Genomic DNA, 15,906 nt, shown 5'->3' with positions numbered 1-15,906 from the left:
GTGGGAGAGAGAGGGGGGTGGGATCAGGAAAGGTCCTCGAGTCAGGATTCGAACTCGGGATGCCCGTAGCACCCATATGTCGGCGTGCTGCCCACAAGGCTATCGGCGCCGACAATATTTTTTGAAAGAGAAAAACAAAAAACTAAAAAATATATATATAATTCAGTTTTAAATAAAAAAAAAATTATTTACTGTTTCGACATGCCATTTATATATCATTAAATTTGAAAATGACTTAATTGGCATCTAAAACTTTTGTTAATCTGCCATAACAGTCAAATATCAGCCATTTAATTACCCCGGCTGGTCTAAAACCTTGAGTGTTATTGATGCTGTCTTGAGTAATTTTTCTTATGTCTTGAACAGTAATGTTATCTGCATGAGGTTCTCCTTTATTAATTTCCTTTAATCTCAATTTCATTGCAGTGGGTTCGGGAAACTGGCACGGTCGACCAGCCATGGCAATGTCAGAGTACGATATGCCTCCCGCACACCATCAGTCCTACGGCTACAACACTGTCCATTACAGCCAACCGTTACACAGCAGGTACGCCTCTTCTGTGCTCCATCGTCCTTTACTGATTACCTCATTAGCCTTTATCTGAACCGTCTTAACCAGAATTAAACACTACCATCACAATGCCATGCCAAGAAACTCATTACAGCGTTGGGTCTATAGGGTCTTTAGCTCCAACCCTGAAAAAAAACTCATCTGCCTGTAGCGCTAGTAATTCTGCAGACCTTGATTAGCTTGTTCAGGTGTGTTTGATTAGGGTTGGAGCTAACTCTACAGGCCTGTTTACACCTGGTCATTTCATGCGTTTTCGCTGATCGGATATCTATCTGATTTGTTAAGACGTTTCCATTTACACTTGGCCACATCAATTTCGTCGCAAAATGGATATAAATCCGATCTGCAATTCCCGCGCTATATTTAAATTTGAGTTCACGTCAACGAAATCAAAAGATAAGCGCTGCATTTTATTAATTATCAGCTCATGTCAAGTTCAAAGACCGCAATGGGAGAGCGCGCGGCATTAGCACTGGAAAGATAAGTTTGTCCTACTACTTTTAATGAAGATGATTGTGTGTTGAGCGTCTGCGTCTTACTTTCCGTTTCATTCATGGCAGTTTGCGCCTCGGCTTGCTGAAGAAATACTCAGCTGCTCGTCCGCGGTGGTGCGTGTTGCATTAGCGCAGTCATATCTGACTATAATGTCATATAGCCTTTAACACGCTCACACGTTTATTATTTAAACATTTTGGGAGAAGTAAAATTTACATATGTGGTTTCAACAACCAGATGCATTTACACTTGTCCAGTTTCGTCTGGAATGCGGCCCAGACCACCTCCTGAAGTGGTTTGAGAGATCAGATTTAAATCCGTCTCGAAAGCGTTTCGGAGGGCATTTACACCTGGTCTTTTCAGGATCGGATAGCTATCCGATCAGAAAAAACGCATGAAATGACCAGGTGTAAACAGCCCCTAGAGGACACGTTGCCTACCCCTGTAATAGAAGCTTGGGTGGGCTTTTTGACTTAGCCAGTAAGCATCCACCAAGAATACCCTATAAAACACCCTTTATTCTAGATAAATCAAATGTACAAAAATTTACAAATGTACATAAAAGTACAAAATCTGTCACTGGGGCGGTACCCTTTCAAAAGGTATTAATTTGTACCATTTTGGTTCTAATTTGTACATTTTAGGTACTAATACATAACTTTAAAGTGCTAATATGCACCGTTCAGTGGTAAATTGGGTACAAAGGTGTGCCCTTTGAAAAAGGGTACCATCCCAGTAACAGCTTTTGTACTTTTTCTGAGTGTGTCTAGCTGATATGCTACAGTTGTTTATGGGCATGTTCTAGCTAACAGCTTGCCTGACACTATGCATCTGGTTAATTCTGCAGGAGCGCTGGTGCAGTACCTGCTCTCACTCACGCTTTGTTCTCCCTATGACCGTTCTCTCCCTCACAGAGGCTCCAGCTCGCACTCTAAGCGTGCTTGGCACTACCCCGCCAGCCCTCAGTACTATCCTCCTCATTTTTCCCAAGCTTGCTCTTCCTCCCTCCCTCCTCCTCTTCCTTCTTCCTCCTCTTGCTATCAGATGAAGCAGATGGGTTTGTCCCCGCCTCAAACTGGTGGTACAAGACATGCAAGAGTTAATAAAGCTTCATTTGCTAAGTGTAGCCCATGATAGTAAGTAAAGCGGCAGCCGTGTGGAGTTTCTCTGTCTGTGCTCAGCGTGATTTGTTGTTTAGTCAGCGTCTCAGGATGTCTGGCTTGTTGTGTGTTGTAAAAGTACAACTGCATGGCTTCCTTTTAAATGTGCTCGTGTTTCTTCAAGCAACCTTTAAAGAGTAGTTCACACTTTTGTACTCACCCGCATATCGTTCCAAATGTACGAGTTTCTTCTATAAAAATGCAAATGTAGAGGTTGTCGAGCATCCATATGTATCCATACGACTTTTTCATTTTTATTCCATGTCTTTTGAAACCATTGTATATTTCACAAACTTCAACATTTTTAGGGGTTTTTAAGAGTCGATTTTTCAATTAGGTTTATCAATTTAAATTTTTTTTAAGAAGGTAAAACTTTTTTCCAGCAAGGATGCTTTACATTGATTAAATGTGACAATAAATACATTTTATAATGTTAATAAATATTTATATTTCTAATGTGCTTTTGAACTTTCCATTCATTAAATAATCCTGATTTTTTTTTTTTTTTTCAAATTTCCACAAAAATATTAAGCAATACAACTGGTTTCAACGTGATAAGAAATGTTTCTTGAGCACCAAATCAGCACATTAGAATGATTTCTGAAGGATCATACGACACTGAAGATGGCTGCTTAAAATTAAGATCACAGGAACATTAAAATATAAAATAAAATAAAATAGTAATAATGTTCCACAGTGTTTTTTTTTTTACATCTTTGATCAAATAAATGCAGCTTCGGTGAACATATAGACAGAATTTTATATGTATTGTTTTACATTTGTTATACGTGATCAATAATAATTTATCAAATGTTTCATTTTCTTTATATAGAAACGGAAAAGAGCTGAAATAATAATACACAGGAAACTATACAGGACACTTTTTTGCTGTGGCAAAAATGATCAAGTTTCCATAAAGTTCACATATTAAAAACAGAATGTTTGTAAGGCAAATAAATACACATAACATTGTTAAATGCCAGAAAAAAAAGATATATGCAACAACATAAAAGGGTGAGTAAATGGCCAGTTTTTTTTATTTTGGGGTGAACTATCCCTTTAAGCATCCACATACATCCAGTGGTCTGTCTCTGTTTGGCTGTGTAGTGAGAACACATGAACACTTACCAATTTGATCTGACTGCTGCTTACCCTTCCTCCCAAACCAGCCCTGACCCCCATCTGCTGGCTCCGCCTCCTGACCCTGTTATGGACAGATACCCACCCGAGTACGGGTGGATGACTCCGGGCAGGAGAAGCCCGTTGCCAGCGCCTTTAGAGGTGCCTGGTGCTGTTGCCAGTGGTTATGACCTGGAATACTTTTACACTCATTGCTAGTGACACAGACAACACATAAAACATTGGTGAGATATAAAGGACTCGCATTTGCCTCTCTAATTATAATGGCGAATCACTCAGGGGTTAACAAAACCGCAGTCTTTTCCACAGCACTTTCTACCGCTTACTCACTGGTGGTGGGATGGTTGTGTGTCTGCTTCCAAAAAAGGGTGAGGTCTCGTTTTGAGGGGAAGCATGTGACCCTGTTCTGTTTTTGATTGCTGTGTGCAAGTTATGACTAGCATACATGTGTGTTTTTGTATGGTCTGCTTCAGGTGTGTGAATGTTTAACACTGTTCAGTGATGTTGTGTCTCACTCAACCTACTTTGAATCTGTGATGAACTGTTTAAACGTATTAATCCAAAAGCAATCATCAAAATGGAAACGAGGCTTGTTTCTTGACCAGATATACTGAATTCCTTAGTGAACAATGCTGCAAAACCAGCTGCACAAGGAGTTATGTTTGTAACATTGCAACATCTTGCAAAACTATTGACCGTGACTCTGGTTTTTAGTATATCTGGTATGTTATGTGCTACTGGGGTTAAATGTTCAATAAATCAGCATATTTGATCATATTTCTTTTTTATTATTAAAACATTTTACTCTCTTCTATTTTCAGATCCTATATAGACGTGAGCCACCACGATTCACACACAAGCAGCCCAATGGACAGCAGCTTTGACTCTGAAGACCAGCAGACGCTCTGTTGGCATGAGAACTCTAAACCTGGAACGATAGTGTAGAGAGTGAGAGAAGCTGTTCACTCTCATGTGCCTTGTTCTCATCCCATTTGCTTATTAAGTTCCAAAGGTAGGAATGTTGCTGGATGAGAGCCTTAAAACATGCGTGTGAAGTAGATCCTGCTAAGCGACTCGAGAATGGACAATGCATTCAACCTACGGGATAGCACTTCGTCTTCAAGACACAGCTGCTGTGGAAACTTTGGGTGAAGCTTTTGACGCTGTGGGTGTCAAAAATTAACTGGATATCTCGCCCCAATGCACACTTTGAGATCGAAGGATATTGCAACATTAATATTTCATCAGGCACAAGCAAACAATGATATGAAGGATTAAAACCAGATTTTTCTCATGTGCAAAACCTCATCAAAATATTCTACAATGCTTTTTCACACTTGTATTGTTAGTCGTTCGTGCTGATCTCGACAGACTTTTTACAGTGTTTTTGTGTGTTCGTAAACCAAGTTTTTGGAATGTGATTGTGCAACAACAGCCTTTTCATTCAGTATTTTCTCAGTCATCAGGTTCAGTTTTAATGCATTCACAATAAGAAGTATCCATCCTTTCTGGCTTTGTACTGGGAACATTTTAATTTAGTTCACAAGCAGTGTTTCTGTACTAGTAAATCATGTCTATCAACATGTTATTTTGCATCAGCCAGTGCCAAGTATTCATTTTCTTTTCTAATCCGGTTAAAACTCTTAATTATTGAGACATGACTGTATGGGAGTATAATTGTTTTTATACTGTCACTAACAATTATCCAGGTACAATAATTATGGCCATTTACTGCACTTTTATACACTAATGGACTTTGCTCACTCTGAAAGATTGGAAACCGTGACTGAGCGCACAGCATCTCTTTCTCTTTAGAAGGGAACTGTATATGTTTGTAAATACTGTAAAAACATTTGATACATTTTTCATCTTTTAGAGATTTGTTTTTATCATTTTGAAAGATTTGTTTTTAAAGCATGTAATATATAGTTTGGATTTCTCAAGCTGGTTCTTAGTAATTTGTCTAAAAACAATTCATTGGAATTAAAAGAGAAAACCAACCAATTATCTTTTGTATTTTTTCAGAATTGAGTATGAATGGTTTAGGCTTTTATAATCAGAAATATAACTTTCTTATGGCTTCATAAGGAAATACCACCTGCTTAGATGCAATAAGGAAGTGGCAAGCTTGACTAACCACAATTGCTTTTGTATTATTTAACATTAATAAGTCAATTTTATGCAATAATGGTTACATTTATACTTTGAACACTTGCACAAGAAAAAGCAACTTCCAGGTAGCAATACAAGGGATTCATTGTATATCTGTCTTAGTAGCTGAAATATTGAATTAAAATTCTCAACTTGTGTTAAAGCTATACACAAAAGTTTTTTCTGTCACTTCAGACTCTGAATTCTCATGAGAACAAGCAGCTCGTCATCATGTGTGGAGTACAGTATAAAACCAGAAAAACAAGTTTTCAGGCTCCAGCTAAGAGCACACGAGCCACTCCTCTGAAGATAAGCAATCAGTCATCTGTGTACAGAATGAGCTCACAACATGCGGCTGGCTGGCTTTTTATGCTACACCTTTGATAAATATCCAAAACTCATGTATTTATGTTCGCACTTGAACTGATAAATACAAAGTAAGTAACATTTAAAATACATTGAAAGAGTCCAAATTTATTTTGATTTGGTCCTGTTAAAAAAAAAAAAAAGTATTGTGACCTCTGACCTATAAACTCTCTCATAATAGCGGAAATAACTTTTACATTAATAAAACAATCATTAATCAATCATGCATACAGTTTATATGATATATATTACATTTTAATAAAATGTTAAACGTTTTAATATGAGTTATGGATATATCATAGTAGAATTGTACTCCGTTCTTGCCTATTTTAATGATTTTCGTTATTGTGTTGCATAAATGTGACATTTTTTCCCCTCAAATTGAAATGGGGAGTAAGTTTTAATCATGAGAATGATTTCTAAATGCAAAACATTTGAATGGGTCAAGCTTTTTCCTTTTGATTTTAGTGTGGTATTTCTTTATGACATTCACCCAACAGCTCTTGAAGTGATTTCTCTCCCCTCACATTGCCCTCTGCTCTTGGCTCTGAGAATGAGAGAGATACAGAGGCTTTGTTCTGATGAACTGTGGCCTGGGGCCGTCCACCCTACACTGCTTCTGAAGTATGCTGGGATGTTTGTGCTGCAGCTGTGCACTTCTGTCTAACCTCCCATTGCTCTTGTAGCCACCAGCTGCACGAAGACATCAGCCAGGTCATCCGCAGCTGACTCCAAACCCATGCAAACAATGGCCAACTATTAGTCCTTCATGAACACACACACACACACACACCATCCTTCCAGTTGTCAAGTGGGTTTGTGGTTATACACCCTACTTCAGCTTCACAGTATATAGACAATATTATTGTAATATAATCAACTGTGGTGATTTATTTACCTAATTTTTCCAAACAAAATGTCAGTGCATAAATGGGCCCATACAATCCCACAATTCAATTGCTCACCTAAAATCACTTGATTCAAGATGTTTTTGTACTTCACAACCTTTTACTCTTCAGACTTGCTGCATCTTCCGAGTTGTCAAAAGGTACGATTATTCCAGTACTTCAGTGACTTAAAGAGAGTAATTTGACCTTATGCACCAGAGGGTCATTAGACATGAGGTCATGTTTAACCTTTAGAGATGGGGAGGGTAGTTTCTGAGTTCCATCATAAATTCACTGTAGGTGTCTTAGGAGGTTTGTTGTAATTGCCCGTTGAACTCTATCATGGTGCAACAATAAATAAAAATAACGGTGTGTGTGCTCAACAACTGATAGTTGTTCACTTACATTTCTGAAATTATTTATTAGCTATTTGCTCAGCATTGTAGAATTCAAAGAGCTTAGATTTGCATCTGTTTTTAAGTGTAAACACATGAAAGTGAAGTTGCTGAATCAGCAGTTTCACATCTGGAGGAACTAAGCATGATTTACTGCAGGCAAATTTGCACAGATGTTGTGAGCTGCTCTGAAACAGAATATGGATCAGATTTGGGAATAAACTACCTTTAAAGTCATATTTCCTCATACATTTTAAGAACTCATTTTTTTATGTAAATCCACAAGTTATGTCATTCAGCGAGTTTGTAATGAGAGTCAGCTGTTGGAAACCGTTCTAAAGAATTGCTCAGTCACATGCATTGTTTGGTCCACTCAGTTCATTTGTTCTTCTTTAAAAAGGTTTTACTCAAAGTGAATACTTTTGGAAAACAAGTTTCAAGTCATGTACACTCACAGGAGATGAAGACTCATATCAGCAGCCTAAGATTCATTTATTTTACATGGATCAGGTTGGGCCAACATGCTGAGATCAATTGAATGACTACAAGCTCCTTTATTTTCAAACACTTTGATTGTGGAATTAATTAGTCATGTCTGATTGTGAATATGGCATTTTTAAAATGACCTCTGCATGATGATGCTGCATTCAAGCTGCAAGACAGCATATTGACCAGCACAACATGAAACAATTGCTGAGTGCAATTCATTTGATTTCTAAATTAATATTTGATTCAAATAAAACACATGATGGTACCAAAATGTGACTATTAACACATTTTGCATAGATTTAATGCAATCACGTCCAGTTATTTTACTTGTCAGTCCATTATGCCACATGATACGGAAAACTGGTATTTGTTATTATATTATTCTACTTCATCATAATCATAAACACACTGGTTTGTAACACAAAAAGCACATTCAAAGAATAAAACTTACTTCCGTAATGCAAAATAAGGTTGAGTTATTTTACCTAATAGGTGACAAGAAAGCAATAAGCCATGAAAGGCTGTGCATTAAAGCAATTAACCAAAGGTAAGGGATGCTCTTAGACGTGAGTTTTTTTCTAAAACCCCCTTTCCTATGGTAAAATTACTATACTGCAGGGCTCAAGTTGCTTATACAACACAGCTGCATCAGAAATGTGATAAAAGACATCAATGAACAATTCACATTAACAGCAACAAACAGAAGTAAACAATCTTCTACAAACTAATACAGTTCATTATAGTACCGCAGGAGTTTCCAGTTGCCATAGAATTCCAGTTATCACACTGCAGAACATTTGAAGATCTCTAAACTTGAGGATATATTGTCATGTTATATTATTGAATTGTCCTAATATATATATAAATAAATATATTTTGGGAGAGAAAAACACTAAATTTCCCTACAGGTCATTGAGAAATCTTTGGAAGACGTTTTAAATTGCATTCTTTTACATTTGACCTGAGATGTAAACAAACATTATAAAACACTTATTGTCAATACAATTATTTCATGCCATGATAGAAAAAACACACTATGAAAAATACGTTTTGCTTTGCCAGTTAAAGATGTTGGAATAAACAGAGTAGTATTCTGAAACTGTGCCAGCTGAAAGCCGTTCCTTCATTCGAGTGAGAAGCTCAGTAAGAGTTCACTCCTTGAGTTTGCTCTCCAGAAAGTCTTGAATTTTATTGATGTTCTCTTCTTGTTGACCCAGTGCTTCAAGTAAGATTCCCATGGGTGATTTCTTGATTCCGGCGCTCTCCATCTTATTCTCCAGTTTGTTTTTCATGTTCCGTAGGCGAAGCGATGCATGTGCAAAGATCACTGAAACGCAAAAATGACAAAGCACTTTAAACTTCCAGATGCTTCATGTTGCATGTTAAATGACATAATATCTGGATTTAATAAACTGCTGCTTTGCATTTGTTTTCCTGCATGCCACAAAGAGTCGTACTGTATTCCATCTAAAAGATTTCCATCTTATGAAAACAGGCTGTTTTTTCCTAACAATGACAATTTTCATACAGAGAAGAGGCAGCTTGATTCCAAGCAGGAGCACCATAACTCCACCGAAGAGCGACATGAGGAAGTAGCTCACAACCATCACCAGGAACACAAACAGAGCAGGGTTCTCCTCCTTGAATTTTTTGATGATTGCCTTGTTCTCCCCTGCCCATACAGAGCCAATGAAGACCGAAGCGACCACTGCAGCACCGGTGAACATGCTCACAGGGTTCAAGAACCTGCACACAGAGAATCAGATGGTGATAGGATGTTACTGAAGACAAATCAAAATCATAGTGATTATACTTCAATCAATGTCTACTTAGAAATAAGCAGTGAACTGAATACGCCCTTAAGTTCACTTGAATTAGTTTTAGATCACATCCCTCTAGTCTAGGCTTATAATACCGCAAGGATCAGTCAATAGTGACACCTAACGGCTATAAAGTGTAAACGCAAAAATATTGTTGACAAAAGGAGGCATTTTCCATGTTGTTTATTAAAAAAATTATAAATTTGACAGTTAAATAATAATCTTTACTTGAAAATAGACATTCAGTTTATGATTATACGACTAAATACTGCTCTCGTGCCCTTAGCTCAGTGTCATGTGATCACACCCTTAAATATTGTTCAGTCTTAGCAACTAGCTATAATATTAGAGCCAAACCATAATCCCCCAGATATTAGACTGGCTTTCATCTTACAAACACAGCTGCCCACATATCAACACAACTATGTGTGCTCAGACCAACTAACTACCCACTAACTATATTTAGCTAAGAATTACCTCATGTTCTAAATTGCACAGGGCAACAGCTTATTTTCTTTAATGCAACATGAAATTCTCTTTCAAAAAGTACAGTGCTGATACCAAGTTATAATGATGATGTCAAATAATAATATAAGGTACTGAAAATTGCTGGTACGTATCCAAAAAATACAGTATCATAGTACAGTGCTTAAAAAGATTTACAGTGCATTTAAAGCTGACTTTACGGTGTATTTTATTGTAACAGATATTAACTCTCGCGATACTTTCTGTAATGCGATATTGGTGTTGACGTGCCCACAACAAATTAGAAATACTATTCTGTTTACAGTTGAATCCCATATTGTGCATGCATGTTCACCAAGAAGACAGAGACAGCTGGACTTACCCTACAACCAGGAATACAATGATTGCCAGCACCAAATAGTTTGTTTGGTAGTACAGCAGGTTGCTGACCACTCTGTTGTTCCATTTCGCCAGATCTCGCGTGTCTGGTTTGGCGAAGCGCTCTGAGCCTGGGTAGAAATCATCCCAGCTTCTCAAAGGGGCGATCTCCACTTTAGCCATTAAATCAAATTAACCGGATCCCAGCAGCTGCTCACTGCATATGCGACAGCCTGCCACTTCCTCCCTCTCGCGATGCGCTTTGGCTTTAAATGGGCGGTAACTTTAAATATAGACAAACCATCATGTTTGAATATTTAGGACTTGATGCAATCAGAGAAATAATGCTTTTTATTAGCATACTACTCACTTTATGGCTGGCTTACTGCCTGATTGAATTAACCGGTAACTTAATTCATGAACGAATCATTCTTTTGAGTCTGATCTTGAACCGTTTCTTACAAAACCCCAGCGATTTTAAAGTCATTGGACCGATAACCTATATAGAGATTTGATTGATGAGGACAAAAGCGAATTACTTTAATAGCTATCATTTTACACATCAGGTTTTTATTAAAAAATATTTTAAAATAATAATAATTGTCTGTACTGCGTTAGGCTATCCATGTCCTCATTTGTATAAAAGCGTCTGCTAAATGACTAAATAAATAAATTAACATATCACAGTTTTATCAGCACGAATGTGAAACAAATTCAGTTTGAATTAAAAGCATTAAAGCCCAATTTAATTTACAGACAAGAAATGCAAATAAATCTAAATCCAGCATGCTGGGTGGGAGCCTGAAAAAGTAAATAAATAATTTTCATTGGTTGTAAAAGTCATTACGTGGCTATCCCGGAAGCTCTGTGTAGCCTGGCCACGCCTCTTCTGTGGACGTCTGTCATGGCTGCGCGCAGCGTGATGTGCTGAAATAGCATCTATTTTTTTCTTTAGGTGAATAAATATAACTTATTATTTTATGTTACATTGGATACATTTGTTGTTCATTTTAGAAACTCCACAGTGTTATCTTTTGGTTTGTGTTCATCACCTTAAGAACTAGCCTCGAAGAGTCACCTCAAGTCATTAGCTATTTACTAACCTAACGTTTATATATTTAAGACTCAGCATTATTTATATGACTTTATTGTCTTCAAGTTCACTGATGTGGGCTAAATTATTTCTGCGCCCCTCGTTTATCAGCCGAGTTCATCATCTCACGTGGAGTCACAGATCATTAGTCACAATGCAACTGAAGACTAAAGAGTTTGAGTCCTTGTTTACCGACGGGCTGCTTGGGTTGGCCGGTAAGATCACTTTATCTCACGTCTTCATCACCTTTTCAAAAAATACTGTGGTGGTACCATGGTACAATGATAGTATCACCACTTCAATACCACTTTCATATACAGTGCCACTGAGAAGTTTGGACACACTTACTCATTCATTCTTATCAGCATTTTCATATTTTAGAATAATAGTAAAGTCTCTAAAAACTATATAATAACATAAATGGAAATACAACTATTTTGCATTTTATTATGTACATTAAGTTAGGCATGTCCAAACTTTTGATTGATCATCATTTTAGTGTACCATGCTATTTACATTGTAGTACCAAGGAACATGTCCAAAATGTGATATTTTTTATGACAAATAGAAATGTTTGAAAAGAACCAGTTTGAGCTGAGGATTGCAGGAGGGGCAGTGCGCGACCTTCTGTCAGGAAAACGGCCTGAAGATGTGGATTTTGCCACCACAGCCACTCCAGAGGAAATGAAGAGCATGTTCCAGGCAGCTGGAGTCAGGATGATAAACAACAAAGGAGAGAAACATGGGACCATTACGGCCAGGGTAAGGTGAAGCATTTTGCTCCAAACCTCTAAGCCATATTTTTAAAGTCCTGCAGTGGGTTTAGGTGATCTGTTTTGATTGGTGACAGTTTTCCACATAATGTCAACATTATGAAAGCAAACTGAAACATGCGGATTTATACATTATATAGCTTCACGATGAGAACTTTGAAGTGACCACTTTGCGAGTGGATGTACAGACCGATGGGCGGCACGCAGAGGTGGAGTTTACCATTGACTGGCAGAAGGATGCAGAGCGCAGAGATCTCACCATCAACTCCATGTTTCTTGGTAAAATACTTCACCTGCGTTAGCTTTGCATTTCTCGTTGATTTGTTGTTGACTTGGATTTTGAATCATTAACATTTTTGTACATTTAATTTGTCCTATATTGTGTTTTTCACAGGGCTAGATGGAACTCTCTATGATTATTTCCAAGGATATGAGGACCTCAAGAACAGGAAAGTAAAGTTTGTCGGCAGCGCGTCACTACGGATCCAAGAGGACTACCTTCGAATTCTGAGATATTTCAGGTAAATATGCGCTATTACTGAATATATGCCTTTGAAATGATTTAAGGGTGAATAAATGATCCTTTACATTTGAAAATATAATTTTTTACAATAACTTTTTTTTTTTTCAATGATCATTATAAAGTGGAGTCCACTGTATAGCCTATAAATGGCCAGTGTGGTTTATCTTAATTTTTTTCTGTCTTATTGCTCTGTAGATTTTATGGGCGGGTGGCAACTGAGCCTGGGCAGCATGAAACCGAGACCCTGGAGGCAATAAGAGAGAATGCCAGAGGATTGGCAGGAATCTCAGGTGAGAGGATCTGGGTGGAGCTGAAGAAGATGCTGGTTGGAAACCATGCTGATCACCTGCTGGAGCTTGTCTATGAGTTGGGCCTTGCCCAGTACACAGGTGAGAAACAAAACATAGTGATACAAATATTTAAGGAACTGTGGCTGAAAATCTAAACATACAATGGACAATTACCTGTCACTGATTTTTTTTCCCTGTCCAAATGTATTATTCATATGGGCAGTTTTCTATGATTAACATGCTTTAAATTTCTGAATTAAAGTTAACTTTTATATTTTTTGTGGGGCATAAAAATGGTAATGTAACTTTCTGGAGATGTAAAAAGAAAAAAAAGTCAAGTTTTTTTTTTTTTTTTTTTATGAGTGCAACAGTTATATATCAGAATATTGTTATACTGTATGTTATGAATGTTCAGACTTGCTGTGTATTTTCTTGCAGGTCTTCCAGCAGATGGCAATGTTGAGGAGATGAAGCAGATTTGGCAGAAGGCTCATGACTACTCTCCTAAACCCATGACTATCCTGGCTGCTCTGTTCCGAAGCCAGGATGATGTGGAGAAACTGGATCTGCGACTGAAACTATCCAGAGAGGAGAAGAACTTGGGCCTCTTCTTGGTCAAATACAGACAAGATCTCGTTAAGGGACAGGACGAACATGACTGCATGAAACCATACACAGATTTCATCATTGATGTATGTGCATTTCCTTCTGCTCTAAAACAGTTAAAAAATTACATCAGTTGTATTTAAAATTAAATCAATGTACAACATTTTAATTTAAATTGATTGAATTTCATGTAAAACATTTTGACATTAAAAAAAAATGAATTAGCTTTTAATTTAGTATTTTCTGTAAAGTTTTTTTTTTTAATTTAAAGTCATTTTATGTACTTTTATCATTTACATTTTTTACAAATGTTTTATTTAACTTATTTTTATTTAAAATTTAGTAAAGTACATTTTTAGAACTTCAGAACTTTATTTTAGTTAGTATTTCTAACTAAATATAGTTATAATATTTCTATATATTTAATACTAGATTTAATATATATTGTGTTTTTAATTTCAGATTTATTTGAATTACCGAGAACATTTTGAAATAGTTTTAATTAACAATAACAACACTGAATTTTTTATATAAATATAATTTTCTGGGGGGTTTTTTCCATTGAAGTCTAGAGAGCCGGACTCCCAGAGTAAAGTCCTGGAGCTGCTGAAGTATCAGGGAGAAAAGAAACTCTTAGATGAACTGAGCAGGTGGTCCATCCCGCGCTTCCCAGTGAGTGGGCATGACCTACGCAAACTGGGCTTTACCTCGGGTAAAGAGATCGGCACCATCCTTCAGGAGCTAAGGGACATGTGGAAGAAGAGCCACTATCAGATGAGCAAAGAGGAACTCCTGGCCACCCTCAGCACATCCTGATGCCAGATAAGAAAACATACTAGTGGTAAAAGTGCTTATGTCTCTGCATGCATGTGCAATAATGCATTATGAGTCTTGTCTACAGAAGGTGCACCGCCATAGTGTCAGTGAGAAGGAACCATCAGGGCAGTCATATAAATAATTTTGTCCTACGCCTTTGTAGATACAATGCAACCAAAGGTAGATCTGTGGTTGCTATCTTGGGATTTTGTATTGGCTATGGTTTTTTTGGATGGTATTCAGGGTGCAGAAAATGTCTTGAAGCATCAAAGTGCACCTTTTCAGATTTAGAATGCTTAATATATGGAGTATTTACCCTGTCGTTGAACCATGGGCAACAAACACTCTATAAAAAGTTTTCTTTTATTAATTACTCATGAATTTCCCTATAATTTTATTTTTTTATATAGATGGGGATTTAGCTTGGCATAATATCATATTCATTCATTAATATAATTGGTTTGAACAAGTATGCATCTAAATTGAATGATGTAAAGTTCATTTTGTTTTTTGTTTATTTGATGTGGGATTTTGCCCTTTCAGATGAATGGTGTAATTATTAAAGTGAAGGAAGTCATTTAGCTCTCTTGCAGAGAAGACATCTCATATGAAGCTGTAGCCATGGTTTCATTTATGAGGAAAATGATGTTGCTTTTGTCAACAATTCATAGTTATTAGAAGGTTATGCAACCAACTCTTCAGGTGTTTACTTTGAAATAAAGTAACCCACATAATGTCGTACAGTGTCGTGCTGTCTTGCTTTAAAGTCCATGGATGTTCAGAGATTGCATAAGGATTATTTTTGATATGTTTGTGAATTACTTAATTTGATAAGCGTTTGATATTGATACGTTAGGGGTAAGTTGTCGTCATTTTTGCATTGATTATTATTTGTGTACAATCCCATGTCTTTTTAAGATTAATTCAATGTAAAGGTGTCAAATTTAAAGGGATAGTTCACCCAAAAATGAAAATTCTGCCATTATTCACTCACCCTCATGTAATTTTAAACCTGTATGACTTATTTATTTTATGGAACGAAAAATATATTTTAAAAAAATGTTTCCATGTGTGTGTTTTTTCCCCTGTCTATAGAATTAAAATTTCAATGTTGTGGATTTTATATATACAACTTTTAGTTGAACTATCCAAATAATAATGGCCTGAGATGGCCTGAGGGTGAGTAAATTATAAATATTTTTTTATTTTTGGGTGAACTATTAATTTAATATGACTCCCAAATCATCATTAGCGTGTGCACCTGATTGGTTTTAGCCACAAGTAATTAAATGGAGATATCCTATGTTGGCTACATTATAAATACATTTCTATGTGGAAGGTCCAGAGGAAATATTTAAGAAAAATTGGCAAAGGGTGAATGTCTTTGTATAAAAACATATAATCCATCTTTTCAGCTTGTGGGTTTCTGAGTGCCATATTGTGTTCATGAGTATTTCTGAATGAAAGACCCTCCCACATCCACCAGAG

The 15,906-nt window shown here is 36.8% G+C and overlaps 3 protein-coding genes across 6 annotated transcripts in view; 2 read left to right on the top strand and 1 right to left on the bottom strand.

Moving 5' to 3' along the window:
- Positions 1-5,371, top strand: part of LOC306879021 (FERM domain-containing protein 4B-like) — a 52,714-nt gene extending 47,343 nt beyond the window's left edge. The window contains exons 22-24 of one of the 2 annotated variants that reach the window (XM_079431686.1): positions 427-547; positions 3,396-3,590; positions 4,188-5,368. In XM_079431686.1, the coding sequence (XP_079287812.1) occupies positions 427-547; positions 3,396-3,564 (290 nt within the window). In that variant the 3' untranslated portion in view covers positions 3,565-3,590; positions 4,188-5,368. Of the gene's footprint in view, positions 1-426; positions 548-3,395; positions 3,591-4,187 lie in introns of both variants that reach the window. The other variant, XM_079431687.1, reaches the window with a different exon arrangement.
- A 2,188-nt stretch (positions 5,372-7,559) lies between these two features.
- LOC306879265 (PRA1 family protein 3-like) lies at positions 7,560-10,604 on the bottom strand. Of its 2 annotated transcripts, none has more exons than XM_079432067.1 (3): positions 10,322-10,604; positions 9,183-9,400; positions 7,560-8,981 (listed from the first exon to the last, which is right to left on the bottom strand). In XM_079432067.1, exons 1-3 carry the CDS (start codon positions 10,498-10,500, stop codon positions 8,806-8,808), a joined length of 573 nt encoding a protein of 190 aa, XP_079288193.1. In that variant the 5' UTR covers positions 10,501-10,604; the 3' UTR covers positions 7,560-8,805. The 2 variants fall into 2 exon arrangements, with proteins under 2 accessions (XP_079288193.1, XP_079288194.1); XM_079432068.1 differs by having other exon boundaries at positions 7,929-8,981; positions 9,112-9,400; positions 10,322-10,576.
- On the top strand, positions 10,435-15,826 carry LOC306879264 (CCA tRNA nucleotidyltransferase 1, mitochondrial). 2 transcript variants are annotated; one of them, XM_079432066.1, is made up of 8 exons: positions 11,184-11,272; positions 11,522-11,625; positions 11,979-12,172; positions 12,324-12,462; positions 12,578-12,704; positions 12,902-13,095; positions 13,435-13,688; positions 14,170-15,824. In XM_079432066.1, exons 2-8 carry the CDS (start codon positions 11,565-11,567, stop codon positions 14,416-14,418), a joined length of 1,218 nt encoding a protein of 405 aa, XP_079288192.1. In that variant the 5' UTR covers positions 11,184-11,272; positions 11,522-11,564; the 3' UTR covers positions 14,419-15,824. The 2 variants fall into 2 exon arrangements, with proteins under 2 accessions (XP_079288191.1, XP_079288192.1); XM_079432065.1 differs by having other exon boundaries at positions 10,435-11,625; positions 14,170-15,826.
- Positions 15,827-15,906: the final 80 nt, after the last annotated feature.

Source organism: Barbus barbus (assembly GCF_936440315.1).
Source record: "Barbus barbus genome assembly, chromosome: 13".
NCBI lineage: Eukaryota > Metazoa > Chordata > Actinopteri > Cypriniformes > Cyprinidae > Barbus > Barbus barbus.
This window is presented reverse-complemented; position numbering and strand designations above follow the sequence as displayed.

Coding starts and splice junctions, on each gene's coding strand:
- LOC306879265 (XM_079432067.1), bottom strand. CDS start 10,500: ATGGCTAAAGTGGAGATCGCCCCTTTGAGAAGCTGGGATGATTTCTAC. Junction 9,401..10,321: donor ATTGTATTCCTGGTTGTAGG/GTAAGTCCAGCT, acceptor CTCTGTGTGCAG/GTTCTTGAACCCTGTGAGCA. Junction 8,982..9,182: donor AATCAAGCTGCCTCTTCTCT/GTATGAAAATTG, acceptor TTTGCGTTTCAG/TGATCTTTGCACATGCATCG.
- LOC306879264 (XM_079432065.1), top strand. CDS start 11,457: ATGACTTTATTGTCTTCAAGTTCACTGATGTGGGCTAAATTATTTCTG. Junction 12,173..12,323: donor ATGGGACCATTACGGCCAGG/GTAAGGTGAAGC, acceptor TACATTATATAG/CTTCACGATGAGAACTTTGA. Junction 13,096..13,434: donor GGGCCTTGCCCAGTACACAG/GTGAGAAACAAA, acceptor ATTTTCTTGCAG/GTCTTCCAGCAGATGGCAAT.